At 39.2% G+C, this 18,219-nt stretch overlaps 1 protein-coding gene across 7 annotated transcripts in view; it reads left to right on the plus strand.

The window, feature by feature from the left end:
- Positions 1 to 18,219, plus strand: part of CCDC138 (coiled-coil domain containing 138) — a 162,476-nt gene that overhangs the window by 71,797 nt on the left and 72,460 nt on the right. For all 7 annotated transcript variants that reach the window (XM_040623684.1, XM_040623677.1, XM_040623678.1 and 4 more), the window contains exon 11: positions 15,772 to 15,888. In XM_040623684.1, coding sequence (XP_040479618.1) covers positions 15,772 to 15,888 — 117 coding nt within the window. The remainder of the gene's footprint in view (positions 1 to 15,771; positions 15,889 to 18,219) is intronic.

Raw genomic sequence — 18,219 nt, forward strand, 5'->3', positions numbered from 1 at the left:
CCCAACCCCTTCTCTCATTCCAGGTCTGTGTAGACAGTCCCGACGTAATTCTGATACCTTTGCCTCGGTTCGTGAGAAATTTCTTTGCCCTGGCTGCTTTCAATACTGAATCCTTGGATCTAATATTTGTGAAATGCACTATGACGTGACGTGGCGTAGGTTTGTCGTGGTTGAACTTGGGAGGGGTCCTCTCTGCCTCTTGGACACGAAAGCTTGTTTCCCTTGCTAGATTAGGGAAGTTTTCAGCTACAATTTGTTCAAATATCTCTTCTAGACCTCTGTTTTTCTCCACCCCCTTGGGAATGCTGATGATTCTGACATTGGATCGTTTCATTGAGTCAGTTATCTCCCATAACCTACATTCTTGGGAATGGGTTTTTTTGAGTCCAGATTCTATTTTAGCTTTCTCTTCTACTAACCCATCCTCCAATTCGCTGATACGTTCTTCTTCCTCATTCACCCTAGCCATCAGAGCCTCTAGTTTTGCATGCATTTGGCTCATAGTATATTTAATTTCTGCCAGGTTCGCTCTCATTTCTGCCCTTAGAGATTCTATATTCTCAGTAACATTATCGTTAGTACTTTTTTCAATTCTATACATCATCTTGACCGTTGTTACTCTGAATTCCATTTCTGATAATTTGGTTATATCCATATCCATTAGTTCTGTGGCAGAGGCCACAGACTCATTGTCTTTTCTTTGCTGGTGGGGATTTCTCCTTCTCGTCATTCTGATGAGGAGAGGTTGTGGGGTTGCCCAGAGCCCTAAATGTAGACCAGGACCCATGCAGTGTGCACTTGTTTTATAGGGACTTTAGGGATATGGGCTTCTTGATTTTTCAGCTTGCCTTCTGGTGGAGGGTCTGCCGCACCGATACTCTGGCAACGCTGTTTAGGTAGAGTCTCCGTGTCACCTGGGAGGGGGGATGAGGATGGGCACACTGTGAGCTGGTATTTCCAGGTTCTTGTTCTCTGGCGGCTTTCCCTCGCGGTTTGCTGTGCCTCTTCTGAGAGTCAGAGCAGCAGTAGCTGAATCTCAGCCTCTGTCTCAGAACAGAGGGATTGCAGACCGTTCTGCACTGATGTTCTGGCCACTTCAACTCTATTTCTGTTGGTGCTGCTCAACCCTGCAGTGTCCCGAGATGTGCTCCCCACACGCTGCGTCCCAGCCCTCACTTCCAGGGCTGGCGCGTCTCTGTCCTTTTTGTTTCTAACACCGCCAGCCGCCAGCCGCCCCCGCGTGCTCTGGAGCTTCCCCTCAGTGTGGCTTGCAGGCGCTCTGAAGCTCTGGCCCTCAGAGTGGTCACGCGCGTTCCCAGGCTCACAGTCTCAGTCTCCTCTCTCACGGGTGCCAGGTCGTGAGTCCGCCCACTCCCCAGTGCAGGTGACTACTGCTTCCTGGCGCCCGATCGCGGCGGCTCCCTCCCCCTTCCGTTTATCTTTCGATATCTGTGTGCGGTTTCATGGCTCCCCGCTTCGTACCTGAATACTCAGTGCTGGAGATGTTCATTTGAAGAGATCCAGATGTATCTTCCTGCGTCTCAGGCTGATTCCGTGGATGTTCTGGTTGGTGTGGTACCTATCCAGCTCGACTCAGGGGACCAGATGAAAAAGGGGTCCCCTACTCCTCTGCCATCTTAACTCCTCCCCTCCCCAGTCATTCTTAAGCTGGACGGTTCTTAGGTTCCAAGTGTTTGAGTTTCTTCCAAATTTTTCCTTGTGATTGAGTTCCAGTTTCAAAGCAGGGTGGTCTGATTAAATGCAGGGAATAATCTCAGAGTTTGGTCGGTTGAGACCTGTTTTGTGATCCAGTATATGGTCTGTTCTAGAGAAAGTTCCATGTGTATTCGAAAAGAATGAGTACGCTGTTGTTCTAGGGTGTAGTGTTCTGTATATATCTATGAGGTCCATCTGGTTCCTGTGTGTCATTCAAAGCTCTTGTTTCTTTGTTGATTTTCTGCTTCGGTGATTTGTCTATTGCTGATAGTGGAGTCTTGAGGTCCCCTACTATTAATGTATTATTTCTTTATGTCTCTTTATTCTCATTAAGAGTTGGCTTGTGTAATTAGCTGGTCCCCTGTTGGGTCATAGATATTTATAATTGTTAGATCGTCTTAGTTGGATACACCCTTCAAAAATAATATAGTATCCTTCTGCATCTCTGACTACAGTCTTCAGCTTAAAATCTACTTTGTCTGATATGAGAATTGCTACCCCAGCTTTCTTTTGAGGTCCATTGGCATGAAAAATGGTTCTCCATCCCTTGATTTTCAGTTTGAATGTATCTTTAGGTTCAAAATGAGTCTCTTCTGGACAGCATATGGATTGGTCATGCTTTTTATCCAATCTGCAACCCTGTGGCGTGTAATGGGAACATTTAAGCCATTCACATTGATAGTGATTATTGAGAGAGATGAATTTAATGATGTCATGTTGCCTGTGAAGTCTTTGTTTCTATCGACTGTAAATTTCTGTTCTGTATCACTCTTGGCATCCTTTTTTCTTTTATAGAACCCCCTTAATATTTCTTGTAGGGCTGGCTTGGAGGTCACATATTCTTTCAGTTTCTGCGCCTCTTGGAAGGTCCTTGTCTCTCCAGCCATTCTGAATGACAGTCTTGCTGGATAAAGAATCCTTGGCTGCATGTTCTTCTCACTTAGTGCTCTGAATATGTCTTGCCAGCTTTTTCTGGCTTGCCAGGTCTCTGTAGACAGGTCTGACATTATTCTGATTCCTCCCCTCTTTAGGGGAGGATTCTCTCCCCCCTGGCAGCTTTCAAGATTTTATGCTTGGATCTAAGATTTGCGAAATGCACTATGATGTGACCTGGTGTTGGTCTGTTCTCATTGATCTTGGGAGGGGTCCTCTCTGCCTCTTGGACATGAATGCTTGTTTCCTTCACCAGATTAGGGACGTTCTTAGGTACAGTTCGTTCAAATATCTCTTCTTGACCTCTCTCTTTCAGCACCTCCTCAGGGATATTGATTCTTCTGACACTGGCACATTTCATTGAGTCAGTAATCTTCCGTAGTTTTATTTCTTGTTAGTGCAGTTTCTTAAACCATGGCTTTTTCTTTTTCTTTTTTTTTTTTTTTTAAGATTTTATTTATTTATTTAACAGAGAGTGAGAGACCGCCATCGAGAGAGGGAACACAAGCAGGGGGAGTGGGAGAGGAAGAAGCAGGCTCCCAGTGGAGCAGGGAGCCTGATGTGGGGCTCAATCCCAGGACTCTGGGATCATGCCCTGAGCCAAAGGCAGACACTTAACAACTGAGCCACCCAGGCTCCCCCATGATGGTTCTTTTTCCTTCTTTTCTATCATCTCATCCTCCAGCTCACTAATTTGTTCTTCTGCCTCATTTACCCTGGCCCTCAGAACATCCAGTTTAGACTGCATTTGATTCATAGCATTCTTACTTTCCGCCAAATTTGCTCTCATTTCTGCCCTTAGAGATTCTGTATTTTCATTAATATTTTTTTCAAGCCTACACATCATCTTGACCATTGTTACTCTGAAATCCATTTCCTCCAGTTTGGTTATATCCTTATCCATTTTTTCTGTCGCAGAGGCCACAGTCTCTGTTTTATTCCTTTCTTGCGGGTTCCTCCTCCTCATTCTGATGAGGTGTGTTTGCCGCGATGTACAGAGCCCGCATTATTGACCAGGACCCAAGCAAGATGCACCTGTTTTATAGGGACCTTAGGATTGTGGGCTTCTTGTTTTTTCAGCCTGCCTTCTGGGAGAGGGGCCTACCGAGCTCATACTCAGGCAACCCTGTTTGGGTAGAGTTGCCCTGTCCCCCATGGAGGGGGAGGGATGGGCACAGTGAGAACTGGTTTTTCTGGGCTTTTGTTCTCTGGAGGGTTTCCCACGCGGCTTTCTGTGACTCTTTAGAGGGTCAGAGCAGCAGTGACTGTATCCAGGTCTCTGTCTCAGAACAGAGAGATCTCAGTCTGCTCTTCACTGAGCTCTCCTGGCCACTCTAACTCCATTTCTATCAGTGCTGCTAAAATCCCGCAGCGTCCGCTGTTGTGCTCCCCACAGCCAATCACCCAGTCCTCGCTCCCAGTGCCAGCTCATCTCCACCCTTTGTGCTTCTAACACTGCCAGCTGCCCCTGTTCCCGCACGCGCTACTGATCTCCCGTTTTCAGTCTGGTTCGAGTGCGTGCTCCCGAGCTCCCTGTTTCAGTGTGGTTTCCCTGCAGCTACCGGTCCGCGCATCCAGCCTGCTCCCTAGCGCAGGAGGGTTCTGCTTTCTGGCACCCGAGTGCGGTGCCTCCCTCCCCCTTCCGTTTATCTTCCAGTATCTACTTGCAGACTCTCGGCTCCCTGCTTCTTACCTTGATAGCCAGCACCGGAGATATTCGTTTGTCGAGATCCAGATGTATTTTCTTACATCTCAGGCTGATTTCGCCCGAGTTCAGGATGGTCTGGTAGATATCCAGCTTGATTCAGGGGACTAGCTAAAAAAGGGTCCCCTACTCCTCCGACATCTTTTTTCCTCCCTCAGTGCCGTTGGTATTTTGATATGGATTGCATTGAATGTTAGAATGCTTTGGGTAATCTGGACATTTTAACAATATTTAATTTTAACAGTAAATGAGCACAGAATATCTTTCCATTTGTTTGGGTAGTCTTTAGTTTCTTTCATCATTGTTTTATAGTTTTCAGAGTACAGGTCTTTAACCTCCTTGGTTAAGTTTATTCTTAGGTATTTTCTTTTTGGTGCAATTATAAATTAGATTGTTTTCTTCATCTGTCTTTCCACTTCTTCATTATTAGTTTATAGAAATGCAACCTATTTCTGCATATTAATTTTGTATCCTGCAACTTTACTGAATTCATTTATCAGTTGTAATAGGTTTTGATGGAACCTTTAGTGACAGTTTAACTTCTTCCTGACCAATTTTGATGCCTTTTATTTCTTGTTTGATTGTTGCAAGTAGCATTTCTAGTACTATGTTGAATAAAAGTGGTGAGAGTGGACATCCTTTTCTTGTTCCTGATCTTAAAGGAAGAGTTTTAAGTTTTTCACATTGACCGTGTTAGCTTTGGATTTGTCATATATTGCCTTTATTATGTTGAAGCATGTTCCTATAAACCCACTTTGTTGAAAGGTTTTATCATGAATGTATGTCATATTTTGTCAAATGCCTTTTTTGAGTCTGTGGAGACAATCATGTGGTTTTTATCCTTTCTCTTGTTAGTGTGGTGTATCATATTGATTGGTTTGCATATATTGAACCACTTTTGCATTCCTGGGATAAATCCTACTTAATTGTGGTGAATGATTTTTCTAATGTATTGCTGATTTTGGTTTGCTAGTATTTTATTGAGGATATTTGCATCTATGTTCATGAAAGATACTGGCCTGTAGTTCTCTTTTTGTGTTGTGTTTTTGTCCAGTTTTCGTGTCAGGATAATGCTGGTCTTGTGGAATGAAGTTTTTTCATCGTTTTTTTGTTTTGTTTTGTTTTTTTACTAGTTTGAGAAAAATAGGTATTAACTTCCTTAAATGTTTGGTAGAATTTGCCTGTGAACCCATCTGGTCCTGGACTTTTGTTTGTTGGAAGTGTTTTGATTACTGATTCAGTTTTATTACTTGTAATTGGTCTTTTCAAATTTCCTATTCCTTCCTGATTCAGTTCTGGAAAGTTATATATTTCTGGGAATTTATCCATTTCTTGTAGATTGATTTGTTGGCATATATTTTTTCATAATATTCTCTTATAATCCTTCATACTTCTTTCATGTTTGTTTTATTTCTACTCTTCTGTTGAGTTCTCTGTTTTTCTTAATGAGTCTGGCTAAAGGTTTATCAATTCTGTTTATTTTTTCAAAAAACCAGCTCTTGGTTTCATTGATCTTTTTATTATTTTTAAATCTCTATTTTGTTTATTTTTGCTCTTATTTTTATTATTTCCTCCCTTCTAGCTTTGGGCTTTATTTTTTTTTTTTTCTAGCTCTTTTAGGTGTTAAGTCGTTTATTGGAGATTTCTTTTCTTGTTGGTTTTTGAGGTTGTATTAACTTCCACTTAGAACGACTTTTGCTGCATTCTAACGATTTTTGGCTGTTGTGTTTTCATTTTCATTTGTCTCCATGTATTTTTTATTTCCTCTTTGATTTCTTGGTTCAGTCACTCATTGTTTATTTGCATGTTGTTTTGCCTGCATGTTTTTGTGTTCCTTCCAAATTTTTTCTTGTAATTAATTTCTAGTTTCCTACCATCGTGGTTAGAAAAGATGCTTGGTATAATTTCAGCCTTCTTAAATTTATTGAGACTTGTTTTGTACCCAACATGTGATCTGCCCTGGAGATAGTTACATGTGCACTTGAAAAGAATATGTATTCTGCTGTTTTTGAATGGAATGTTATCTGTCTGTATATATTAGGTCCATCTGGTCTAACGTGTCATTCAAAGCCACTGTTTCCTTGTTGATTTTCTTTGTGGTCGATCTGTCCATTTTCTAAGTTGGTTGTTAAAGTTTCCTACTATTTTATTTCTGTCGATTTCTCCCTTCATGTCTGTTAATAATTGCTTCCTCTGTTTGTTTGCTCCTATGGTAGGTATATTGATAATATACAATTTTATATCTTCCTTATTGGATTGTTCCTTTTATCATTATGTAGTACCCTTCTTTGCCTCTTGTTACAATCTTTGTTTTAATGTCTATTTTGTTTGATATAAGTATTGCTACTCCAGCTTTTCTTTCTCTTCTATTTGCGTGGTTTCTCTAGCCCTTCACTTTCAGTCTATATGTATTCTTAGGTTTGAAGTGAGTCTCTTGTAGGCATCGTATAGATAAGTCTTGTTTTTTTATCCATTCAGACACCCTCTGTCTTTTTATTGGAGCATCGAGTTCATTTACATTTAAAGTAATTACTGATAGGTATGTACTTAATTTGATATTTTAAAAATTTTTTTCTGGTTGTTTTTGTAGTTCTTTTCTGTTCCTTTTTTCTTCTCTTGCTCTCTTCTATGTAAATTGATGGCTTTCTTTAGTATTATGCTGGGATTCCTTTCTCTTTATTTTTTTGTCTATCTATTACAGGTTTATGATATGTGGTTACTGGTAGGTTCATATATAACATCTTAGGTATATAGTAGTCTGTATTAAGTTGGTGGTTGGTTAAGTTTGAGCACATTCTGAAAGCACTAAATTTTTACCTCCCTTCCACGTTCTGTGTATATGATGTCATATTTTACATCTTTCTATTTTGTGTATCCTGTCATTGATTTTTATAGATATAATTGATTTTACTCCTTTTGTTTTTTAGCTTCCATATTGGCTTTACAGGTGACTAATTTACTGTCTTTACTAAATGTTTGCTGTTATCTGTGAAATTTTTTACTTTCATAATTTACTTCTTGTTATGGCCTTTTCTTTCCACTTAAAGAATTCCTTTCAGTATTTCTTGTAAGGCTGATTTCATGGTGATGAACTCCTTTAACTTTTGTTTGCCTTGGAAACTCTCTATCTTTCCCTGAGTATTCTTGATTGCAGGTTTTTTCCCTTTCAGTTCTTCAAATATAGCATGCCACTCCTCTGGCCTACAAAGTTTCTGCTGAAAAATCCACTGATAGACTTATAGGGCTTCCCTTGTATGTAACTGTTTTCTCTTGCTGCTTTTGAAAGATTTCTCTTTATTATCACATTTTGCCATTTTACTGTGTCTTGGTGTGGATCTTATTGGCTTAATCTTGATAGGGGCTCTCCTTGCTTCCTGGATTTGGATGTCTGTTTTCTTCCCCAGATTTGAGAAGTTATCAGCTATTATTTCTTCAAATAAGTTTTCTGCCCCCTTCTCTCTCTCTTCTTCTGGGATCCATATAATGCAAATATTAATATGCTTGATGTCACTGGTTTTCTTAACCTCCTCTCATTTATTATTATTGTTATTATTATTATTATTACTATTTGCTGTTCAGTCTGGTTGCTTTTCATTACTCTTTTAGATTGCTGATCTGTTTTTCTGCCTACTGTAACCTACTACTGATTACCTCTCATATATTTTTTATTTCAGCTATTGAATTCTTCATCTCTTACTGTTTTGTTTTTTATCTTCTATATATTTTTCGAAGTTCTCACTGAATTCATACACTCTTTTCTCAAGTTCGGTGAGTATCTTTTTGGTCATTACTTTGAATTCTTTATCAGGCATATTATTTATCTCTTTCCCTTTGCTCTCTTGCTGTGGTTTTGTCCTGTTCTTTCAGTTGGGACATATTTCTTTGTCTCCTCAAAAAAACTCTGTGTTTTTTCTATGTATTGGGTAGGTTAGCAGTGTCATTTCATTTTGAATGGTGTAGAAGAGGTCCTGTGGTGCCCTGTAGCACCATGCACCTGGTCACAGAACCAGGTACTCCAGAAGTGTCTCCTTTGTGGGCTGCTTGTGCCCTCCTGTTTTGTCTGAGCCTTCAGCCCATTTGGCTGCAGTGATCCTGCTTTGCTTGCTGTTGGCATACTGAGCAGGATTTGGTTTTTGTGCCATTCAGGGGCTTGTCTGAGGCTGCCATGGGTTTGTAGGTGGGTGGTGCCAGCAGTCAGGCTAGCTGTCTACAGTTAGCTTCTCAGCTGCACTCGCAGGGCACTGAGCAGCATTACTTTCTCCCAGCAGGGCCAACTAAGAGGCTTTCCTTGGTGTGTGGAGCTGGCAGTCGGACTATATTCTGCACTTAGCTTCTCTACCGTAGGTGCCATTGTACCCAGTGGCAGGGCTTTCTCCCTGTGTAGCCAGCTTAAAGACTCAGCTGCTGGAACTGTGGGCGAGCTGGTGTGTGGGGTTATCTCTCCTCCCCAGCGCAAGAGTCATTTTGGAGTGGTTGCCATCCCTGCTGGGGCTGCTTGCAGGGTGTGGGGCTGGAGCAGGTTTGGATGGATGCCTGGTGAGGTGGGTATGTTGGATGGGGCAGGTTTGTAGGGGATCACTGGGCTGGCATGAGGCATGTAATGTTAGCAAGATAGATGGAGAGTTTTAGCCCTGGCTCCCGCAAGTGTCTGGCTATCTCGTCTGGGGGAAGGAAGAGGAATGGTGCCTCCTGGCACTTTTGCTCTTGGGGGAATCTGAAGATCCCTGCCTCTCCACTACACCTTCTTAGATAAGTAAATAAATCTTCTTTACATTAACCCCAGGTGTTTTTTAAACTGCTGCTTCTGTGCTGTGTCTTGGGGCTGGAATTATTTATTATGCTGGCTCTTTAAGGGTGGGGACTCAGTTTTCTATTGCCCTCTGGCTCTCCCAGAGTTAAGCCTGCTGATTTTTAAAATACCCGGAGTTAAGCCTGGCTGATTTTGAAAGCTCCCAAAGTTCAGCCCCACTGGTTTTCAATGCCACATGTTATCGGGACTCCTCTCTCCATTCTTCCAGTGCGAGTCCCCAGTGCCTGGGGTGCCTGCTGTGGAGTCTGATCCTCTCACTTCTTTGTGCTTGTAATGTCCCTCCCATTTGTGGTTAGTCTTACCTGGGTTTTGTTTTCCAGCCACATCCCTGCCCCTCCTACCCTTTTTGAAATCACCTCTTCTGTACAGTTAACTGTGGAAGGTCTATTCTTCCAGTCTTCAGGCTGTTTGCATAGTGAGTTGCAAAGATGTAGCTGTTACTTTGATGTGGGTGGGAGAAGGTGAGCTCAGGATGTTCCCATTCCACCGTCTTCCTTTGGATCACCTACTTACCACCTAGTTTAAAAATCCTTCCACATATATTTTTTCATATAACCCTCACAGCAATTGTTGTGAGATAATCAGTGCAGCTATTATGCCAGTTTTACGAGCAGTATTAAGAGAGTTTTGAGATTTTAATATTTTACATGTCTGTGAAGGAAATAGCAGATTTGGAATTTAGTGCATGTACTTTTTACTGTCTTGTCTCTAGTAATCCGTGATGAAAAACAAAATTGAAATAAATCTCTATAAAGGTTATAAGCATCAATACAGTTTTCCATGAGTAGTTAGCTACTCATCCTCTGTTGCCTTTGTCAATCAGAATTTTCTTTAAAGTTGGTAGAATTCGTTATCCACTAAGATATTAAAATTCAAGTTTCAATGATATACAAAAGTCTATTCTAGACTGCACAGTTAAAATAGTAATAGAGTATGAAATGATTGTTTAAAATAGCTTTGAAGGAGTGCCTGGGTGGCTCAGTCATTTAAGTGTCTGCCTTTGGCTCAGGTTGTGATCCCGGAGCCCTGAGATCTAGCCCCATGTCGGGCTTCCTGCTAAGTGGGAAGTCTGCTTCTCCCTGTCCCGCTGCTCCCTTCCCCCCACTTGTGTGCGTGCATTCTCTCTCTCTCTCTCACTCTCTCTCTAATAAATAAAATATTTTAAAAATATATAAATAAATAAAAATAGCTCTGAAACTTATATGGTAGCTAAGATTGTCATAAGTACAAGTCCCTAAGAAAGCCATATCTCTCCATCTGTATCGGTCCATTCATCCATTCATCCATTAGAGGATCATCTGTTTTATCTTTTACTTTACCTCACAAATATCTGTTAAATTCCTATTATCCTTAATATAGGATAAATGTGGATATTTTTTCCATGTTGAAAGGCTGAAGGTTGGCATGCAAAAAAATTATTACAGGAATTACTGAGCTTTCTTTAGGACTAACACATTTGGTATCAATGGATTTCCTGTCAGGTCTTTCATTACCATGTGTTTTCTGTGCACTAGCTATTATTTCTACATAGATCTTGAATGCTTAATTGACTGTTTTGTGTATTTAAAAATAACTGCTTATAACATCTTGATTCTGTGCTTTCGTTTTTTTTATTTTATTTTATTTTATTTATTTATTCATGAGAGACAGAGAGGCAGAGCCAGAGGAAAAAGCAGGCTCCCCACTCCACAGAGAGCCCGATGCAGGACTTGATCCCAGGACTCTGGAATCATGACCTGAGCCGAAGGCAGACTCCCAACCTACCAAGCCACCCAGGTGCCCCTTAATTCTATACTTTTAAAGTTCATTGATTTTTTGGGAAGCTGTTAGAGACCCAGAGTGAAGCTTTAAGTATTGTTTCCCTGTGTGTATTGATTCTAGAAGAAAAGTAACCTAGAATTTCTAGCCTATTAAAATACCAAATTTGAAGTAATAATTTCTGTTATAAATATTCGGAATGCAACAATCTCCCTAAAAAATTGTGGAGGTTTAGGGGTCTTACTAAAATATTTAATAACTCGTCCATATACAGATTTCCACAGGTGGCCCCCAAATATTTTTTTATATTTAGTTCAGGTTAGAATCTAACAAAGCTCTATGGAAATCTATCCACAGAAGCCTCCATTCAACAATTGCAGAATATACATTCCTCTCAAGTGCACCTGGAATGTTCTCCAGCCTGGCCTATATGTCAGGCCATAAAACAAACCTTAATAAATTATAAAAAGTATGTTTTCTGACCACACTGAAATGAAAATTAGAAATCAGTAACAATGAAATCTGAGAAAATCACAAATATATGGAAATTAAATAATATATGCCTAAGTAAACAACTGGCCAGTGAAGTAATCACAAGGGAAATTAGAAAGCAAGATAAAAAAAAGAAAAAAGAAAACACATGTACCAGAATGCATGGGATACAGCTAGAACAATACTTAGAGGGAAATGTGTAGCTGCATATGCCTACCTTAGAAAAGATGAACTGAATTCTCAGTAATTTAACGTTCTACCAGAAGACACTGGAATAGTGTCCTAAAGCCAGCAGGAAAGAAGTGCTAAAGAGTAGAGCAGAAGTTAGTGAAATAAAGAGCAGAAAACCAGTAGAGAAAATCAGCAGAACTGAAAGTTGGTTCTTTGCAAAGGTTCCGAAACTTGACAAACCTTTAGCTAGATTGGCCAAGTGAAGAGAGACCAAACCAAGATTACTAAAATTGGGAATAAAAGTGGAGACAGTATCAGCCTGTAAAAAGGTTTATAAGGAAATACTGTGATTAATCATAGGCTAATAAAATAGATATGTGACAAATTCCCAGAGAGACAGAAACTATCAAAAATGACTGAAGAGGAAATAGGAACGTTAAATTGATCTGTAACAAGTTAGGAGATTAAATTAATCAAAAGACTACCTACAAACAAAAGGCCTTCTTTGGTGAAATGGCTTCACTGGTGAATCAGATATTTAAAAAATTAACAAAAATTGGGGCGCCTGGGTGGCACAGCGGTTAAGCATCTGCCTTTGGCTCAGGGCGTGATCCCGGCGTTGTGGGATCGAGCCCCACATCAGGCTCCTCTGCTGTGGGCCTGCTTCTTCTTCTCCCGCTCTCCCTGCTTGTGTTCCCTCTCTCTCTGGCAGTCTCTATCTCTGTCAAATAAATAAATAAAATCTTTAAAAAAAAAATTAACAAAAATTCTTCACAAACTCTTATCAAAAATAGAGAACGGTCCCACACTTACCGATTCATTTTATGAGGCTAGTATTACCATGATAACAAAACCAGCCAAATATATCACAAGAACACTAGAAACCAATCTCTTTTGATTACTGACACAAAAATCCTCAATCCAATACAAGCAAATCGAATCCAGCCACATATAAAAAGAATTATATACCATAACAGAAAGTGTATTTTATCCCAGGAATGTAAGGTTGACTTAACCTCCAGAAATCAACTCATGTAATACATGATATCAGTAGAATAAAGACAAAAATCACATGATTTTCTCAGTAGATACAGAAAAAGCATTTGACAATCCAACATACCTTTGTGATAAAAGGAGTGAAATGCTAGAGATAAAAGAGAACTTCCTTAACCTGATAAAGCGTATCTACAAAACCTCCACAGCTAACATCATACTTAATGATGAAAAACTGTATGCTTTCTCTCTAAAATTAGGAATAAGACTTACTTTCACCTCTTCTATTCAACATTGTGCTGGAGGTTATAGCCAGGGCAGTTAGTCAAGAAAATGAAATAAAGGCATCCAGAGTAGAAAGAAAGTAAAACTATTTGCAGATGACATAATCTTGTTTATATAAAAACCTAAGGATTCACTAAAAAACTACTAAAACTAATACACAAATTAAGGTTAGAGGATACAAGTTCAGTATTCAAAAAATCAATTGTGTATTTATACACTAGCAATGAACAATTTGAAAATGAATTTAAGAAAATAATTTCATTTTCAGTGACACCAAAAAGAATAAAATACTTAGGAATCAGGTTTTCAAAAGAAGTGTGAAGCTCATGCTCTGAAAACTAAAATATTGGTGAAAGAAATTTAAACGATCTAATTAAAATCAAATGACATCCTTATTCATGGATTAGAAGACTTAGCATGCTAATACTTCCTAAACTGATCTACATATTTGGTGCAACCCTTATTATAAAATCCAGCTGGCTTCTTGCCAGAAATTAATAACCTCATCCTGAAATTCATAGGGAAATGCCAGGGAGCCAGAATATCCAAAACAAGGTTGAAAAAGGACAGAGTTGGAGGACTCACACTTCCTGATTTTAAGTTTTCCTGCAAAGATACAGTAATGAATAGAATGTGATGTTGGCGTAAGGATAGATATACAAATCAAGGGAATAGAATTGAGAATCCAGAAATGAACCCTCACAGTGCATCCAAGGCCTACACATAAGAGGTAAAAAGTACAAAACTCTTTGAAAAAAACATACAAGTAAATTGTGCCATTGGATTTGGTAATGTTTTCTTAAATATGACACAGAAAGCACAAGGAACCAAAGAAAAAAGATAAATTGAGCTTTATCAAAATTTAAAACTTAACTGATTAAAAGAATGGGTAAAAGACCTGAATAGACGTTTTTTAGAAAGATTTATTTATTTATTTATTTTAGTGACAGCACATGCATGAGGAGGTGGGAGGGGCAGGGGGAAAGAGAGAATCTCAAGCAGACTCCCTGCTGAGCATGGAGCCCGATGTGGGGCTTGATTCCATGACCCTGAGATCATGACCTGAGCTGAAATCAAGAATTGGGTGCTCAGCTGACTGAGCCACCCAGATGCCCCATGAATAGACATTTTTCCAAAGAAGACATATACATGGCCAATAGGTATATGAAAAAATCAGTATCACTGATAATCCGAGAAGTACAGATCAAAACAAAACTACAGTGAGATCTCACCTCACACCTCAAAGATTTCAAGTATTCGTACCCCCCCTAAAGAAAAAAAAGTAACTGTGGATATGTTAATTAGCTTGGTTGTGGTAGTCACTTCACAATGCATGCATATATTAAGACATCACATTGTTCACCTTAGATGTAGTCTACTGAAGTAGATCTGGGTTTGAGCCTCCTTAATCTGATAAATTCTGGACAAGCTGAGTTTGAGATGCCAAAATGGATGTGTTTGTTAGGTTTTGATATAAGGGACCAGAGCTTAGCAGAGAGAGATGTAAAGAGATATGTAGAGATATGCATGGAGATATATAAATATGGGATTTATTAGTCTGTATAGGCTAGTACTAAATTGGAAGAATCCCAACATTTAATGACCAGGTGAGTGACGGTGAACCAACTAAAGAGACTGATAGTGACTAGAGAAGTAGAAGGAAAACTAGGAGAAATTGAAGTCACAGAAGCCAATGAGTATTTCAAAAGAAGGAAGTGGTCAGTAGTCCCTAGATGGTACTATGAAAGGTCAAATATGTCCTTCCAGATATTTCCATACCTATTGATCATATCTGTGGTCTAATTGCATATGATTTTGTATCCTAGCTTTCATTGTTTTTACTTAATTTATCATTCATATTTTTCTTGTTCATAAGCTTAGTTCCCTGTATAAGTATAAGCAAGTTATACTTAATCATTTCCCTATTGCTAGGTAATTAAGTTACCTCTGCATTTTTATTCTTAAAAACAGTGTAACAATAAATATTTTTGTACCTGTGCTTTTGGAGGGGTGTATTTTAGGTGTTTTTCTTAGGCTAATGTACCAGAAGTAGTAGTATTCCATCAAAGGCTTAGAATATCTTTATGGTCTTAAAATAAATCTTCTAGCAAAATGATATACAGTGTTCATAGACATCTTTTTTAAACAGTTGATTATTTTTACAGATTGACTTTATTAAGATATTTATGCAGGACAGACATATTAAGAGGAAAATATTAACCTCAATTGCTAGAATTTTACTATTATTTATATTTTTTATTTTTTATTCTTTTTAGATAGCACAAGTGTACCCACCTTTGTGAGCAGGGGTGAAAGTGGAGGGGAGGGGCAGAGGGAGAGAAAGAGAGAATCTCAAGCAAACTTCAAGCTGAGGGCAGAGCCCCATGTGGGGCTCAATCTCACGACCCTAAGATCATAACCTGAACCAAAACCAAGGATCAGACGCTTAACTGACTGAGCCACCACGTGCCCCTACTACCAATATTTTTAAAAAACATTCTTTCATATCTTTTTCAACATAAATTCATATAGATATTTTATATAAATGGGATCTGATTACACTTGCTCTTTGGTAACCTGCTTTTATCATCTAAATACAGATTCTTTTACTATTTTTAATGGTTATGTATGTATTGTAAATTTATTGAACCATTTGAAGTCCAGAGAATATGTTTGTACAGGTTCATTGCCTTAAAATCTTAGATGTGCTCCTGCTGGGTTAAAGGATGTATGTATTTAAAATTTCAAATGTGTATGCCTGTATTGTGTTGCATATGGTTTCAAAGTGAGGATTTTTGTTACAGAACTTTTTTCTCTTGAGAAAAAGAGATTTTTGGGAAATTGTGGTAATTGATTTTCTCCATCTAACATTACTGTGCGTTTATAACTTCCATCATTTTATCTTTAGCTTTTGCCTGTGATGACAGAGCAGCTACAGTGGATGCCATTTGTGAATACCAAACTTCATGAGCCTTTTGTAAAATTTATATATTGGTCTCTAAGACAGCTAGATGCCGGAACACAGGTAATTGTTTAATACGAGTCTTATCTTTAAGTGATACTCTGTTTAGTATTATTTCTCTTGATTTTATTCTTTTATAGGTTTTTTTTCTTTATTCTGGTTATATTTCAGGACTTCCTGCCTTCTTTGCTTTATTCACTATCTCTTTCTTCTTTTATAAATACTATTTTTCAAAGCCCTAGGTTCGATTTAATATGTAGCATTGTTTTTTGAGTTTCAGAATTGTATAATAAGTATTGCTCTGTTAGGTTATTGTTAAAACCACTGTTTCCCCCCTTATTTAACTTACAATTTTTCATGTTTTACTGGAGGTAATAGAAATTAAAGATTTCTTGTGTTAATGCCAGTAAATGTACACTAGCTAAATTGGCTGGTGATTTTTACAGTAGCCTAATCAAAGCAGAAAAATTATTCCAGCATTTTATAAAATGAACCATACATGTTACCTATTCATATAGGGTTCATTCAATTTAAATTTAATGTCGTGCATATGTAATCATTTGTGCTATGAGCTGTAGTAGTTTTGTAAAATTTTATTTCCCTATTTAGTATTGACAAATGCTGTTATAGCTTTCATTTACTTAACTGAGAGAAACAAATTTGTGCTTGGGTAGTGTAATCTTGGTCCTTTGGAATTTGAGAAGCACACAGCTAAACCACTTAGTGCAGTACTGGTGATTAAGTAGTATTAATTAAGTCATGTGATTATGATGTAGTGTGCTGGTTAAGGTTAAGGAAAAATATCTTTCCGTAGGTGGTATCCCAAATATTTTGCCTCTGTGGTGCACAGGTAACCACGTGAGCATGTATAGCACACATGTGCGTGTGCGCCATCTCCCCCCATTTTTAATTTATTGGTCTTAAGTGTGTGTCTCACTAAACAAAATTATATGGATTATCAGATCTTGTAATGTTGCTGTCTTCTTTTTACAACTTGATTTTGCGATTTGTATTATGGTTTCTGAAAATGGTTCGCTGAATGCTTGCTCTCAGTCACAAAAGGCTAGGCTGAGAAATTGCACCCTGCTCTATGTGCTATTCTAGACAGTACTGCCAGCCTGCATCTTCGTTTCTAGTGAAAAGTAGCATTCTTGCCACTGTCCGTTTGTTTATTCAACATTTATTGATGGATTTCTAATATTTTAGTTCTAACGATTATCTGATTGCATGTACTTTTTAATAAAAATTAAGCTTTTTATTTCGAGATAATTGTAGATTCACTTTTAGTAATAAGAACTAATACAGAGAAATCACTTGCATCCCTAACCCAATTTCCCCCAGTGGTAACAGCTTACAAAACTAGTACAATATCACAACCATAATATTGAAATTGATATAGTCAAAATAACAACAGTTCAATCACCAGATTCCTCATGTTGCTTTTTTTATGTATACAGACTTTTATTTTTTAGAGCAAATTAGGATTCACAACAAAATTGGACACAGAGATTTCCCATATAATCCTTGACCCCACATATATACTTCCTCCCACACTATCAGCTTCCTGCACCAGAATTTGTTACAAATTATTAGAATTGATGAACCTACATTGATATGTCATTTCACTCCAAGTCCATAGTTCACATACATTAGGATTCACTCTTAAGTGTTTTACATTCTATGAGGTCTTACAAAAATATAATGGTGTGTAACCACCAGATATTCTATAGCATACAGAATAATTTGTTACTAAAAGTAGTTTGCCCTAGAGGTCGGAAAAAAGATGGTAGAAGAGTAGGGGTCCCCTTTTTTAGCTGCTCCCTTGAGTCCAGCTGGATATGTACCAGACCATCCTGAAAACTCAAGGAATCAGCCTGAGACGCAGGAAGATACATCTGGATCTCTACAAATGAACATCTCCAGTGCTGAGTATTGAGGTACGAAGCGGGGAGCCGTGAATCCGTGCACAGATATCGGAAGATAAACGGAAGGGGGAGGCAGCCGCCACACTCGGGCGCCGGGAAGCAGTAGCCACCTGCACTGGGGAGCGGGCTGACTCGTGGACCGGCACCCACGAGAGAGCAGACTGAGACTGTGAGCCGGGGAACGTCGAACTGGGAGCTCGGGAGCGGGCGCGCGACCAGACTGAAAACTGGCGCTCCAGAGTGCATGCGAACCACAGTGAAACAGAGAGCTCAGGAGTGCGTTCGTGAACCTGGGGCGGCTGGCGGTGTTAGAAATACAAAGGACAGAGAAGTGCGGGCCCTGGAAGTGAGAGCTGGGAGAGCGGCTGTGGGGCACACAACCGGGGATGCTGCAGGGTTGAGCAGCACCGACAGAAACAGAGTTAAAGAGGTCAAGAGAGCTCAGTGGAGAGCAGACTGCAATCTCTGT

Source organism: Ursus maritimus, unplaced genomic scaffold (assembly GCF_017311325.1).
Source record: "Ursus maritimus isolate PB19 unplaced genomic scaffold, ASM1731132v1 scaffold_6, whole genome shotgun sequence".
NCBI lineage: Eukaryota > Metazoa > Chordata > Mammalia > Carnivora > Ursidae > Ursus > Ursus maritimus.